The 15,774-nt window shown below is 25.0% G+C and overlaps 1 protein-coding gene across 1 annotated transcript; it reads right to left on the bottom strand.

Annotated features, from left to right (window-relative positions):
• Positions 1-4,627: 4,627 nt before the first annotated feature.
• On the bottom strand, positions 4,628-14,449 carry LOC145840359 (kynurenine 3-monooxygenase-like). The gene is made up of 16 exons (XM_082947598.1): positions 14,366-14,449; positions 14,239-14,308; positions 14,007-14,104; positions 13,572-13,661; positions 12,932-12,980; positions 12,556-12,643; positions 11,934-12,105; positions 11,405-11,476; positions 11,129-11,250; positions 8,552-8,609; positions 7,320-7,409; positions 7,113-7,170; positions 6,068-6,150; positions 5,703-5,804; positions 5,556-5,615; positions 4,628-5,131 (listed from the first exon to the last, which is right to left on the bottom strand). The coding sequence occupies exons 1-16, from the start codon at positions 14,417-14,419 to the stop codon at positions 5,024-5,026; spliced, it is 1,374 nt and encodes a 457-aa protein (XP_082803724.1). The 5' UTR covers positions 14,420-14,449; the 3' UTR covers positions 4,628-5,023.
• Between the last annotated feature and the right edge of the window lie 1,325 nt (positions 14,450-15,774).

Raw genomic sequence — 15,774 nt, 5'->3', positions numbered from 1 at the left:
AACCAAATGTTCATAATCAGCAAATCCGAATCTTGTGAATGTGTTTGTTCGAATACTTGGCGGGATGGATACTTTCCACTCACATCGTCTTTTCATCAGATCTTCTTCCTTTGCACAGTCAAGCATCGGACATCTAGTAAACTTCAAAACTAGTTTTTCACGTTCAGGTTTACCTTCTCTCAGAGGAACTTCGATCTTTCTATTTGCTCTTTTACCAACTCTAGAAGTTACTAGTGTCTCATCAGTACATTTTAGCATTTCACCCAAAATAACTATAGAATTATCTCCAGTAAACATAGTTTTCATTTTAATGGTTGCAAAGATCTACAAGTATATAAATACAAGCGACTGTGAAAGTTTTAACAATTTTTTAAAAATAAACTTTTAGTGTAAACTTTGAGCTAACGTCATAAACAAACTTACTAATGTATAGTTATAATATTATTAATTTTTGTAGGACTATTTTATGCAATTTTTCAAGTTATTGTGCAATGTGCATTCATGACCCGTTGCCATTTATGACAAGGGTCGGAAAACTGCAGCCCGCAACGTATTTTTCAGGTAAAAACATACTTTTTAAATCAATAACAAAAACTTTTTTGTGGTAAAACATGCGAAGATCATAGTTTAATAATTATTAATGCTAGTTCTTTATTGTTTCAATTGTTATCACACTTTTGTTTTTAAAACTATTATTGTTTTGTTAAGATCTCCAGTTGATTAACTTCGGTCCGCTAGTAATATTTTCTAAGAAAATTGGTCCGTTTCCTATAAAAGGCTGTTGACACTGGTGTAGAACATTATAAAGTTGTTTGCTATTATATATACAACAACTAAATGGTGTCACAGAAATCCGTAAGAGGAGTTTGTACTAGTAGTACTTTTAGCTTGTTAAGTATTTTAAACTTGTACTTAAAAAAACATAAACTAATCATAAATCCTAGCTAGAAGGACTTCAAAAAATCCGGAAGAAAGCTATAAAACCTAGAACAAAACGCCAAAAACTTATGGTCAACCTCTAAAAAACAAAATAAAAATTCGAATAATATTAGTAACAACCAATTATAAACAAACACATACATCAAAAAAACTATAGTTTTTTAAGCCATATAACCTGAAGTTGAAAAAAAATATTTATTCTTTAAAGCGAAGTATTTTAAAGAAATGTTTCAAAAAAAAAACTGCTGTAAACTTTTAAGTGCTGGTCTTAGATTAGGGGTGGGCAACGTTTTTCAATCAACGGGCCGGATCCAATAAAAATTAGTCTTTTGCGAGCCGGAGCATTTCAAATTAGTGATTTACCTGATCCAGTATCCGGATCCAGCCGAATAATGACTTTTTAGATCCGAATCCGACTGTAAACTGATTTTAAGCCGAGATACGGATCCGGTCGGATTCTAATGTAAATAAAAGTTTCAGATCCGGCCGGAATCTAATTTTATGGATACAGTTGATCACTTTTTTAAATCCTTCAAATTCAAAAAACTTCTCAAGTCTGACAACTTGATATGTAGATTGGGACATGTCAGATGTTTAATTAATGTCTATAAATAGAGTTGACATTGTAATTGACAAAGGTACGTATGTAAAATATCGTACTTTAAAAACACTTTGCTTAGGTCAATTTTACAAAAAGATATGCCAACTAAGTTAGAACAACAAAAACATAATAGAACAAAATGCTGTATTTATTATTACACATTAATTTATAAAGTAAATTTTTAGCATGTTTTTGAGTCAAATTCTTACTTTAAAAAACACTTTGCTTGGGTCAGTTTTACAAAAATATATTCCAACTAATTTAAAACAACAAAACATATTAAGATGCAAAGTTTTGTTTTCTAAAAATATGATACAAAGTTTTATAAAAAACTTGTAATATTGACCCTTTGCGAGCATGTAAATTTGCTCGCGGGCCGACCATTTTCATTTGCAGGCCGGATCCCATTAAAATTTAAAAAACGATTTGGGACCGGTCATTTTCACTTTGCGGGCCGGATCCGGCCCGCGGGCCGTACGTTGCCCACCCCTATCTTAGTTGTTATAATTATGTAAAATTAAAAAAGTTCTGAAAATGATGATCTGTGCAAATCTGACAGCTATCTCAAAAAACTATAACAAGTTAGCTATAAAAAATTAATAAAATCACGTTTTTTAGTATCTATAAATGAATTTTCCTCGACAATATTTATTAATCTGGGTATAAATTTATATAAAAAATATCATATATAATCGTAAAGTTCTCCATTTAATAAAACTATGCGTACTTTTATATGTATTCTGTAAATTATATTTCTGTAAACGTAGAATGTTAAGTCTACAAACTACTAGTTTTTATTGATATCGAACTACTCTTTGCCAAGGTATTTATTTGTGATTACTAGTTTCCAGTAAAATGGATCGTGGTTTTTAGTGTACTCAGAAATTTTAGTACGATGATTAAGAAATATAGTTGAACTTTTTAGTTATCCCCTTAACTACTGAAAGTCTGGTGACTTTTGAATGTTTTTATCTTTAAAATCGTATAAATTTCGTGAACTCTGATGTTTAGGTTACTTATTAAGGTTATTTTCATTAAGCACAAGTAGAAAGCAACTAAAATAAAAATTATGTTCTTGAAATGTGACTGACATAAAAGTACTTTATTTTTTTTTGCAGTTAAATTTTGCTGTCAATTTTTTTGTTGTACACAACCAAGTGTAATAGCTTTAGATCTACAAATTTTCTTGCAAATATTTTAAAATAAAATTAACAGTTTCGTTGATAATTTGTTTTTAGGATTCAAATCTTTTAGTTATGTATTTAAACCATTATTTTTTTATTATAACTGTTTATACTTCAAGTTTAGCATAAGGATTTTATTAAGCTTTAAAATATTTAAACATTTTTTTATTGATGAGCAATCTCTGTGAAAGCTAAATTATTACAAATTGAAAGAAGAATATTGCTAGAGTTTTGATAAACTTATTCTTAATGCTAAAGCTGGTTAGTTTTTTTTTATTACTTATAAACATTTAATGCTTGATTTAGTAAGTACTAATCAAGTATCTGAAAGCTAAAAAATAATCTAAATAAACCAAAAATGTTTTAGTTTATAGCTTATACACAACTGGTAATAAAAAATATGTTTGCAAAGTTAAAAAGTAAGTAATAACGGTTGTTTATTAAACAAATATCAAAAAAGTAGAAAAAGTAGTTCAATTTATTCCAACTTATATGTTTCCAGAGCTATACTTAACTACATAAGTTAAATAGTAAGTTATATTTATTTCAGTTCATTTTTTTTTATTCTGGTTTTAGAATTTTTTACTTACCAATAACTTCACCTTTGACTTTATTATATGGAAAACCTTTTTATCGATAGTAGTTAATATACTTTTTTTTGTACTAAATGAAACAATATAATAAAACTTTCTTTAAATTTAAAAAATTCATAAACATATTAACAATTATAAACGCATCCTTCAGCATATTTACAACAAAACTGCTTTAACAAAACGTTTTAATTATCTAAATAAAATCATTAACAAAATAAACTTTGTTTTTAGAAGTTTATATCAAACTTTATAAAGTTTCTAGCTTTAAAAACTAGAAAAGTAATTAAGTTTAATAGAATATTTTTAACTTTACTTAAATTACTTACAGTAGAAATAGAAATATTTTTGCATTTATTGACGTAGGTCTTGTTGTTTTTGCTTAAATTGGACTTTATAACACAAATAAGCAGTCTCTTAATTACCAAAAGCTAAATAATAAAAATTTGATGCTATTTTTAAGTACTTTTTATATTAATAAACGTTTGAAATGATATACTTATAGATTTATTAAGATTAGTTTTGGGTTTTGTTCTTAAAAAAATATTTGAGTAAAACTAGTATATAAAATAACAAGACTATAAATGATTTTAACTTTGGTATTGTTACTTTTTTATTATACATTTTTTTTAAATTTTTGGTATATTCCTTATTTTTAATAGTAAAAAATATAGTGTAAATTCTATTAATTCATTTGTTTAAACTGCTACTTTTTGTCTAAAAAATGTATAAAATTACAGTTTTTTTTATGAAACAATTTAGACAATGTCGTAGAAATGTCTCAATTCATTTAAAACTAAGGATTTACATTAGAAAAGTTTTTTAAATAATATGTAATATGATTATCTAATTGATAACTTTAATTGTTTAAAACTAAGAAGTAAAATTTCTGTAAAGTATCAAAACTTAAAGTTCTATCTATAATATACAAAAGCTCGCAGTTATAAAAGGTAGTGAAAAACTACATTAAATTTTATTATAAATTAACTTAAATAGTTTTTGAAGAAACTTCCCCAAACCTAAAATAAATAAATAAAAGTAGCTTAAACTACACATTAATTTAACGAATTTGTCATCACAAGTTTTACTTTAAGCTTTATAATTTTATTTAAGTTTTGTTTCATTAAAATCTACAACTCAGCATACTTTTAAAGTTTTTATGATAAAACTAGAGTAAAATTTTTAAAGTTAGTTAAAATTCTTTTGATCTTATTATTTTTAATTGCTTTTCAAGTCCAGAACTCGTTTTAGTTTTTAATGGGTAATAAACAATATACATTATTCAGTACTAACATATAAAAAACACATTATATGTGTGTATTTTATTTACATAGACTTTGAAAGCAAAAGCCAAGTCAAACAATAAAACAATTACTACAATGATTAAAGACAGTAATGAAGCTATTTACAAACCTTTTTAAAGGTATAAATTGCACGATTAACCCAGCAGATTAAAAAAAATTATATGAACTAACAGATTAAATACTTAAAATTAGTTGAAACTACTAGTACGAAAACAGAACTCAAAGATATTGAAATAAATGTAGTTGAATAGGTGTAAAACTTCATAACAGTTTGCTATAAACATTCAGATTGTTGCTAGAAATAATGTATATACGACTTTAAAGTTATGTTTAGTTTTACAACGTGTTTTATAAGCTCAAACACTAACAAATAAACGAAGTTTATTAAACTTTGAAAATTATTTTTTACAAAATACTTCTAGCCGAAAGTTTGTTAGATGGTGTTAGAAAAACTAATTTCAACAAGTATAATACAATGAAAGCCGAAATCATTGCTAGTCCAGTATTGATAATCTGAAAATTAATTCTTGTAAGTAATTACTTTATATCTATATAATATACTTTATATATTTAATTACATACTTTTATATTTATATTGATTTATTCTTATAATTGTTTAACTTCATAAGAAATTTATATTAATTCTATGAGAAATTTTCAAAAACTATAAAAAAAACTGTTTTCTGTAAGAACAAGATTAAAAGCTTTAATTATATTGTTTGTAAAGATATTTAAAGTCATTTTTAAAATACTAAACTATGTTTTTCTAACCTTAATTAAACTTTTTTTAAATCTTGTAATGTTTTTTTTTGTGTTAGGTTACTTTTTTTTTTAATTTGTTATACAGAGTATTGTATTTCAAAACTTACACCTAATGTTTTTTTGAACTTTTAAATACTACACGTAAATAGTGAAATCAAATTTACAAAAGCCTTACCATGTTTTGCTTCTTAGTTCTTATGAGCACGTGATGATACCTTATTCGAGTAAAGCTTACCTAAAAAATGTTTTGTTATATACACGAAAAATCATATACATCTATTATATATATCATTTTGGAGAAAACATTGAAACAGGAGCTCACCATAGTGTATTTTGGAACAAAGTAGTTAGGAAGCAAAAAGTTCAGAAGATTGTCTACTTTTTTTCGGAACAAAAACCAATTGCTTGCGCAATCCGACCGCATCTAGTTATAATAAAAGCAATATATAAAGGACTACTGTCAAATTTACAAACATTAGAAGTCAATTTTTCTTCTTAAACTTAAAAAATTGTTATGGCTTTAAGTAAAACATAATCTACTTGTATTTTTCAATATAAGAACAACTCAAAGTCTTAAAACTTTTTAAAAGACATGAACATGTTGTTCTGTATTAAAAGTTTTAATTCTTTTGTAGTTTATTTAATTTAAATTCCGAACATTTATAGAAGAAAATAAACGTAAACTACTTCTAAATAGTTTTGTTCAGAAAGGTCTGCTACTGCTTGGCCGTCTGGTGTGCGATTTTCAGTATACTCCGGTAAAACTTTTTCTGTAGAAATAAAATATATTTAAAATCTATTTTGCGTTTTATATTTATATGTGCATGTTTTTTAATTTAGAAGAACATGTCTGTATTGTATAACAAATTGCGCAATATACTGTTAATTAAACTATAAAAGTTCTTATAATTACTTTAATACTGTGATTTTTTTGATTTTTTTAGTACCTTATCAATCATTACGATCGACAAAGCAGCGTAAAACACACCTTTAGGGCACATTCTTGTTATATAAATAAACATAAACCATAATAATCATGATAAACTAAAATGAATTATAGGTTGTGAAACAAACTGTTAAAGTTTTGTTTGGTTAAAGTTCCGAAATCAGATTCATTTAAAATTTGTATAAAATCTTTTTTTAACTACTCATATTATAAATTTGTTGTATTTATTTGCATGCAATACATTTTCCTTGAGTTTTAACTTTTTAAAACTCGTTGTAAAACAGTTTAAGATAGTCTGTTTATTTGTTTTAAAAGTAATTCTTTATGCATAAATATTATCTAAGCTTAGTAAAATAGTTTTTATCTACGCTATCGTGTATATGGGCTAGTATACTTAAACGTCAGTCTGAGCTGAAAAAAGCTTAATCAGCAAAAAAAACTTCATGTTCTTTTTAATTTTAATTTTTTTTAACTACATACTTTGATTGTTTCTTCATATTTTAGATAAGGTGGATTAGGGATAAGAGTATAAATAAAAAGAAGTAGAAAAAAAACTTTAAAAACATTTTCTGAACCAGATTTTTTTTCAGCTTTTTTTCAGCTCAAACTGATCTTTAAGTACATTTTCTTGTACATGTGTTATCGCGTTTAGACACCATGTTTGTAATAGATGAATAGCGAAAAATGTGTTTAAATTCAACTAATTACATCATGAACATAATTTTAAAACTTGTATACTTTACAAAAGTGATAGTTAAATACTGTTTCCATTCTAAAATGACTAACCAAAATCATTATCGTGCTTTTCCATTAGTTGATTAAAAACTAATACATCTTCCAAACTCTAAAAATATTTTTTTTTAATACAAACTCTGTAGAAGCTTTTTGTCGAAACTTTACTTAGAATATTTACCGATTTGTATATAAAAACAATAACCAAATTTCTACTTCGTCAAAAAAAAATATTTTGTCATTAAAAAAAATCTAACTTACGGCATTCAACCCTTGTCCGTAAAAAGGGACAACTGAATGGGCAGCATCCCCCAAAAGTGCAGCAGTGTCTTTGTAGTGGTATGGTTTGCACTACAAACAGTTAATACTTTCACTTAACACATCTCTATGTTTTGGTAAACAAATAAATTTAACTGATTGTAAAAAGTATAACAAGCGTTATATTGTTAAATAGGCAAAAATGAGTGTTTCACTAGTATTTAATTTATGTATTTTAAAAGTTACTCAAGTATTAGAATTAAACTAATAAAGCCTGGAACAAGCTGTTTTATTTACTTCAATATTCAATAAAAACAATGTAAAAAAATTATTATTTTGTTTATACTTGAACAAAAAGTCACAAAGATATAATTTAAACAAAATTGTAAAGTTTACAAAGTAAAATTTTTATTACAACCATTTATAAATACATACTATGCAGAACAGTGGTAGATTAAAAAAGAAAACTATTTATAAGTCATGCCTTAGAATAACTTTTTAAATTTGTACAGCTTAAACTTCAAGCTCATAAGTTAAAAAAATAATTAACTTGTATATTTTTTGTAAAAAAGAGTTTTATTAGATTTTTAACAAGCTAAGTGTGTATTTATTTTCCCTAAACTTATACAAAACTGCTTTATACTTATTTTTTATTTAAAATCTTTTGAATAAAAAAAACAGTTTCTTATCTGACATTTTAATCCTATAAAAATAAATTTTCTAATCAGTTTTCAATGTATACTTTGCAATTATATTTAAGAAATTCTTAAGTTTAGTTTTATAATATTTATTTTTTTGGTTTTGTTTTATTTTTAAATTATAGTTGAATATAACATTGATTGCGTATTTATCTCTTACTAGCTACATAACAACAATAAAACACTATATTTGTTAATTTTATCTTTTTAATTTTTTTTAAGAAAATACACAAGTGGAATTTTAATAGTAACGAAAAAGTTTGTTATTATAAAAATGTTCTGTAACATAGTAACTTTAGATACAAACACAGTAGTGTTCAACAAATTTGCTGTTTTTTAGTTATATTTTTTACAAACTTTTTGTTTTTAAAAATTAGAAAATAAAAGCTGTTACTTGAAGTGTAAATTTTTCAAATCCTAGTAATTTCTTAAAATTCCATCAAAATATATATATTGCCCTTATGTATTGTTTTATAAAGATTATTAAAAAAAAATACGAAAACACAACATTTTTATAAATATAAATCAAAAAATTACCTTCACTGTAATCAAAGGTAAAGGCTTAAGTGCAAAATAGTCTTCGACAAGTCTTTCTCTGAAAAAAATATATCCTATTGTAAAACTGTTTTTAATTTAGATAAAGTAAATTGAAATTAAATAATCATTCTTAATTAACTGGATGAAATATTATCACAATTTATAGCACAACCGGTAATATAAAACAATGAAAAATTTAAAAAAATCAAGACTATGACTTTATGTAAAGCTGTTTTAGCTTTTTAAAGAAATATATATTTTTTAACTATTTTGTTAACTTTGATTTTTATCTTTAAAAAATTCTTTCAGCTATACTTTAAATAAGCAACTCTACACTAAAAAGCCCGTAAATACTTTAAACCAACCTAAGTAAATTTGTTAAATCTTAAACATCACACTAATTAATTAGTTTTTATTACCATGTAATAAATTTATTGTTATGTCATGACTTTAGGTAACATTTTAGAAATAAATTGTATGATATCGATATTATAAAAAATGAACCTTTAGAATTGAAAAATAGTACATTTTAAACAGTAATTAAATAAAAGGGAAATTAAAGTTGAAACATCTGCTTAAAGTTGATAAAAGGTCTAGTATCAAGTCTATTCAAAGAATAATTATTTTACGACTATATGTATAAGCAATTCTTCAATAATATTGCAATGTTCACACAAAACTACAAAGCAATTGATTATTATTTCTGAATTAGTCATGTAATATATCGCACAATTAAAGAAAATTCTTTGCTTATCTTCTTCAATACTTAAAAGTAAAATAAATATATATATTAAATATATAACTAAAATGCACAAAATAAACTTTTGCTTGGGACAGCTTATTAAATATAGATATATACTATTATAAATTTATTTATAGATTTGACAAACTGAAATAACAATTTTTAAATCTTCAGTAAATAAGTATTCAACAACTTTTCTTTTTTTTTATCTAAAGGTAATATTAAAACATATTTTTATGAAGAGACTGTATATTTTAGTACAAAATAAAAAAGTTTTTAAGACATTGAAAAATATTCAAAACTACAAATACAAACTAAAGGTTTGTTAATACAGATCCTATTGAAACAAGTTGGTTGGAAAATATAATAAGAACAATTTTCACAGTACGTTTTTAATGAACTAACATGTTTCCCTGCGGGGTAAGAGTCAGAAAAGCACAGCGTCACTTTAGCACGGAGTGACACTTTAGCACGGCGTCACTTTAGCACAGAGTTACACTTTAGCACGGAGTGTCACTTTAGCACGGCGTCACTTTAGCACAGAGTGACTCTTTAGCACGGAGTGTCACTTTAGCACGGCGTCACTTTAGCACGGGGTGACATTTTTGCACGTAATAATTTTAAATCTTTTAAAATGTTTATTTAAATAATGTTTAATTATCTAAAATAAATAACTTAACAAACAAATAATTGCGAAATTTAGTTCTAACACTTTTAAAAATATCGTCTTAAAAATATTATAAATAAAGTTTTTACTATGGGCTTAAAATATTATAAGAAAAATTTTAATCTTTATATTTCTCACTTTTTATTTAAAACTTACGCTTCAAGTTTAGTCTTATTAAATTAGTTAAAGCATGTAAAAAAAGTTTTTATAACCTTAGAGCTTGTATTTATTGCTAGCTTTATTAAAATAGTTTTATGTCAAAAACTTTAAAGTAAAAGTATCAAAATATTTTTATCTAAAATTAAATAGTAAAACTAGTTAATAAAGTTTTTAAATTTACTTTTGTCTTAGTTTTAAGTAAAGCCTAAACTTGTAACTCATTTAAAGCTTGTTAAATTTAGTTTATATGTTGCATAGTTCGTTTTTAGATTTTTAAACAATACAGTACCTAATGTGATTTAAGAAAAATAAAAAATGCAAAATCAATTCTGTGCTATAATGACACTCCGTTCTAAAGTGTCACTCCGTACTAAAGTGTCACTCCGTGCTAAAGTGACATTCTGTGGTAAAGTGTCACTCTGTGCTTAAGTGTCACTCCGTGCATCACTCTGTGCTAAAGTGTCACTCTGTGCTAAAGTGTCACTCTATGCTTTTCTGACCCGTTCCCTTCTCTGTGTTAAAGAGGTTAACTTTACAACTTCGTGGAACAGTGTTAACTTAAGCACAGAGAAACGCGCGTCAGTTGAGCAAAAAAAGTATTGTGCAAATTGTTTATACACAGATCTCAACTTGCTATATTTAAGACTCAAATAATAAACAAATCAAATTTTAATATATTACTTTAATTTAATATTATCAGCTCGTAGATTATATGATCAATTAAATACTGTTTTATTAATTGATTCTTTTAATTTGTTTAAAATTATGTAGGTTTAATAAAAAAGTTCGAATACAGTTGAAAAAATTTCTTATTTAAAAACTTTACATGTTTCCCGCGTCAATCACTAATATAAAAATTTTTCAGATTAATGATAAACTTTTTAAGTCGTTTTCAAAGAAAAAAAATATTTATAACGTAGTATATATATCTATTTACATAGTCTAAAGAATATTATATGCTAGTTATGGAAGTTTAGATAAAAAGTAATCTCTAAAACTAAATACTTACTCTCCGATCAATGGTAAAGCGTCCGGAAAAACATCTTTAAAAAATTGAATTACTTTAGGCCCTGTAGTTAATGGCTCGAAAACAGTGAAAGGCATAAATAAAGTAAGTGTCCATGATTTGTCCTTAAAATAAATAAAAAAAAATCAAACACCTAGTTTAAAGAAATTCAAAAATAAAATTCTATATTCTGGAAAATTTTTATTTAAGTCTAATAAATATTATCATAAAATAGTAACAATTAGTTTAAAATACTTAATATTAATATAATAAACAAACCAAATTGGGCAAAGCAATCATCATGTATTCATGTCTTGGCCAAATGTGTAAGTGGCCGCTTTCAATTTTGAACTAAAGAAAATAAATATTTACTACAGTGATGAAAATTCGTAAAACTATTTAGCTATAAAACTTTGTGAGCTTAAGCCTCATTTAAATAAAAACTTTAAGGTATATTTAAATGTTATATATAAAGTTTAACAACGTTTAAGCATTTATCATTTTTTGTGTACTGTCTAAAAAAATATAATAAAAGTTAAAAATTAGGAAAAACTATTAATTACGCTTAAATGTGAAACTATAACTAGAAGTTTGTAAAAATGTTTATTTTAGCAACTTTTCGAGTGTAATTTAAAACAACAAGTTTTATAACGACTGTTTAAATTACATGTAATGAAGTACTTTTTTTGCACAATAAAACATACAAAACCGAATTATTGTAAAACTTTTAATTAACACAACACTATGCAAAAATTCTAACAAGCTCATTATATAAATTTGAAAAACTTGTTACACAACTTCAACTCACGTCTCCATTCTCGTCTGCCGGTATGCACAGTTCTTTGTAAGCGTGCGGAATGTACTTTTGCATGTAGTCGAACAACCCCCTCTTCATCTGCGCCCGCACCTTGCTGTACGAGCCGTCGCAACCGAACAAGCACTCGGCGTCGTCAGACACCACAACTTGGTTGTCGTCTTTTCTGAGATTTCAATTTAACGTGTCGACGTGTTTATTTTGCTTAATGTAAGTTTTCAATGTTTCGTTTATTGTTATATAAGTCGTGCAACTGACAACATAATTTAAAGTTGGTTCAAAACTAATGACTAAAAATTTTTTCAATTAAAAAAATTACAAAATTAGTCGCAATAATTTTAGTTTTAAGTGAATAATTATCTGAGGAAAATTTTTAGTTCTTTGTTTGTTGTTATATAAATCGTGCAACTGACAAGATAAATTAAAGTTTGAGCTAAATCTTATGACTAAATATTTTTCTAAACATAGAAAAGCTACGCAATTAGTCGTAATAGTTTTGTTTTTGTAATTTATTAAAGTTAAAAATTTTCTATACAAACTTTTTACTTTTAGCATAGCAAAACTTAACAAGAAATATGTTACTAAGACGTAAAAAAATCAACATAATAATTTTTACCTTAAAAATTGTGCAGAAGGTTTTTCTAAATCACATGATGTCATTTTATGTTTGAAATGAACGTTGACATTTTCTAGCTTACAAGCCTCTGTAAATAAATTTACTTTTTAAGTTTTATATTAATAAGTTTTTAATTGCACTTTTTTAAATGTTCATTAGAGTATGTACAATTAATGTAACCAATCGTAAATTAACGAGTATAGTATGATCATTTTAAGAAATAGAACAAACCAGACTATTTTTGTGTTAATTTTTAATTATTTTGAACTAAAAATGTTTAAATAGTATATATTAATTATTTCAATGTCATTCTTTTTATAACATATAAGTTTTGTTTTAATTCGTATTATATAATTTTGTAAGCATTTTTTCTTACCATCTATCAAAATTTGATTGAGTTTCAGCCTACTAATTGAAAGAAGATGCTGCAATTTTTTATAACATTATTTGTATTTTTTGCTAAAGTTATGCTTTCAATTATTCTTGATAAAATAATTTTACAACCTAATATTTTTTTTAATTAACGCAAAAAAGTCGTTTAAAATTTTTTTCTCAAAAATAAACTTTACAGTAATTATCTTATTATTATACAAGGAAGAAATAAAACGGCACTTTACACAAATTTGCATTAAAAAGATTCTGTGCCTACCGCGCTTTTTCGAGAAGACATAAATAACTTGTTACTTTTTATTAATACACAGTATATGGTAAAAAACCAGTAACAACTGTCTCAATCTTATGCACCTAACACTATGTAAATTCTTTTAATTATTTACATATGCCCAATTAAACCCATCCAACTAAATTGTAACAAATTTCATTTATTTTCAAGATTGACTACTATTATACTTGTGATTCTAAAAAAACTTATTTAAAAAGATAAAAAAGCTTATCATTTGCTAAAAGATTACCAGTGATTGTTTTTAAATACAAAAATGTTTGCTTTTAATGATAAACTTAATTCAAACCCCATTTTTACGTAAAAAACTTATATTGTGTTGAAAACAGAAACACACCTGTCCCTTTTTTCCGTATGGCACAGAGTAGCAGGTACCATCTTTTTGGTGAATCATTCTTGCATGCATTGGTAGACCGTGTTTTGTAACCTAGTAAATAAGTTCGTAAAATAAAAATTAAAAATAAAAGTCTCTTACAATTCAACAACAGTTATTACTTTTACACACAATTGTTTTAAAATACAAATTGTATGATAATATTTCGGAAGTTTGTATACCGATTACCTTTTAAAAAGAAATAGTTGTTGGAATAAAACTAAAAATTTTAAATTTATGTACAATGAGTTCACTTTAACATTTAAAAAGCTCAATATAAACTATTTCACATCATTGCAAATGTTACTATCTCCTAATTAAAGTTTTCATTTACCAAGTTAAATGTATTTGCTAAAGCCACAGGTAGGAGTAGGTAAAACTGTTAGCTATATTTCTAACCTTTTCATGGAGACCGACTCCTTTTAAGGATTCAATACCTCGACATGACAATGAAAAGTTGATGCTTCTACCGGCTGCTCCATCGTCATTTCTTATATCTATTTTTAAAAGTTTAGTTCAAATTTTATAAGTAATTTATCAGTATCTAATAAAATACTTTCAAACATTACTTAATTTTTTTTTGGTTTTTATTTGACTTTATTTAATTTTTGTAGCTTAGCTGGCAAATTACCTTCTCTAGCTTCATACAAGTCAACCTTGTACCCTTTTTTTGCCAAGTAACACGCTTGAAGAGATCCGCACTAAAAAGAAGTTTCATATAACATATTTCAACTTATAAATTTTATTTTCAAACTTACCGGTCCACCTCCAACTATTGTAACTTTTTTACACTTTTTTCCTGGATTTTCCATATTTTTACTTAAATATTGAGCTTTATCTAATAGCTTTAAACGTAAAAATGTAATTTGAAAATGATCACAAAACTTAACAAAAGCAAATTATGTATTAATGTATAAATAACAACAATAGTTTACACCACACTTTTTCTTTGTTTAATTGACATATGTTTCTATCTTAAAACAAGTAACACAGTTTCACGGCGTTCTGTAAAAAAAATATACTACTTAAATAGAATAAAAGATAACGAAAATGAATATGTGGTTTTATTAATATACAAGCTATAATTATCATATACTAATTAGTAGTAGATAATATATATAATAGTCACTGACATTTTAAAATGGATTAAATCTAAATTTAAATTTTGACATTTAATGCATCTTAAAAAATTAAACTGTAGTACTTTTAGAAATTAATTTTTTATTGTTTAATACAGCATAAAATAACTACTTATGATATTTAAAGCTATTTACGTTAGAAGTAATTTAAATACTTACAATACTAACAAAAACTCAAGTAAACTAAAGATAAATTACTAAATAAACTACACTCACGTTAAAAGTTCCAATAAGTAACTAAAGTATAAAGAAAAATACTCGTTAAGTTGTAGAGTTTTAAACAATAATCTACTCCTAGTTGTTATATAATAGTTATGTCTTATATTTTAGTAAAATTACATATTCATCTTCTTTCTATATCTTCTATTATTTTTTGCAGTATATATCTTTTAAAGAACTCTTTTTTATAAATTATATAATTAAGTTTAAAGACTAATATTAACATCAAAATATTTTTTTGATTTAAAATACAAAAACATATAAATTATCTAAGCCTACAAGTATCTCATTTTTAGAAATACTTATACCCATTATTTTTACTGTACATATATATACACACTTGTTCAAACTTTTTTTCTCTAATACTCAATTTTGAGAGAATTTCGATGAAACTTGTAATATTATTATATATTGGTTGCACATTATAAAGTAAGAACAATAATTAAAACGAAATATTGACTCATATACATCGAATGACCATAAAGTAACCGAAATATTATGAAGTTTTCTTCGCATCATAAAGCAGATTTATTTTACATATTTGTTTATAAACTACTATATGTTTTTAATTTGTAAAACAATATTTTGCTTAAAGTAGGCTTGCTATTTTTTTGTCTTTTTGTAGTTTAAAAAATCGATCTTGTAATTTAATTTTTAGATTAGTATAAAGTTATTTTTATGTCCTTAGATTACACTCTTTATGTCTATACTGAAAAATGGCAAATAAGCTTAAAGATATCACCTTTTTATTGAAGTACAATTTTAATGTCATAAATTATAGGTTGCTAAATTTAATTTTAAAATGTTTT

The sequence above is a fragment of the Thalia democratica genome, chromosome 7, assembly GCF_965202585.1.
Source record: "Thalia democratica chromosome 7, ktThaDemo2.hap1.1, whole genome shotgun sequence".
Taxonomy (NCBI): domain Eukaryota; kingdom Metazoa; phylum Chordata; class Thaliacea; order Salpida; family Salpidae; genus Thalia; species Thalia democratica.
This window is presented reverse-complemented; position numbering and strand designations above follow the sequence as displayed.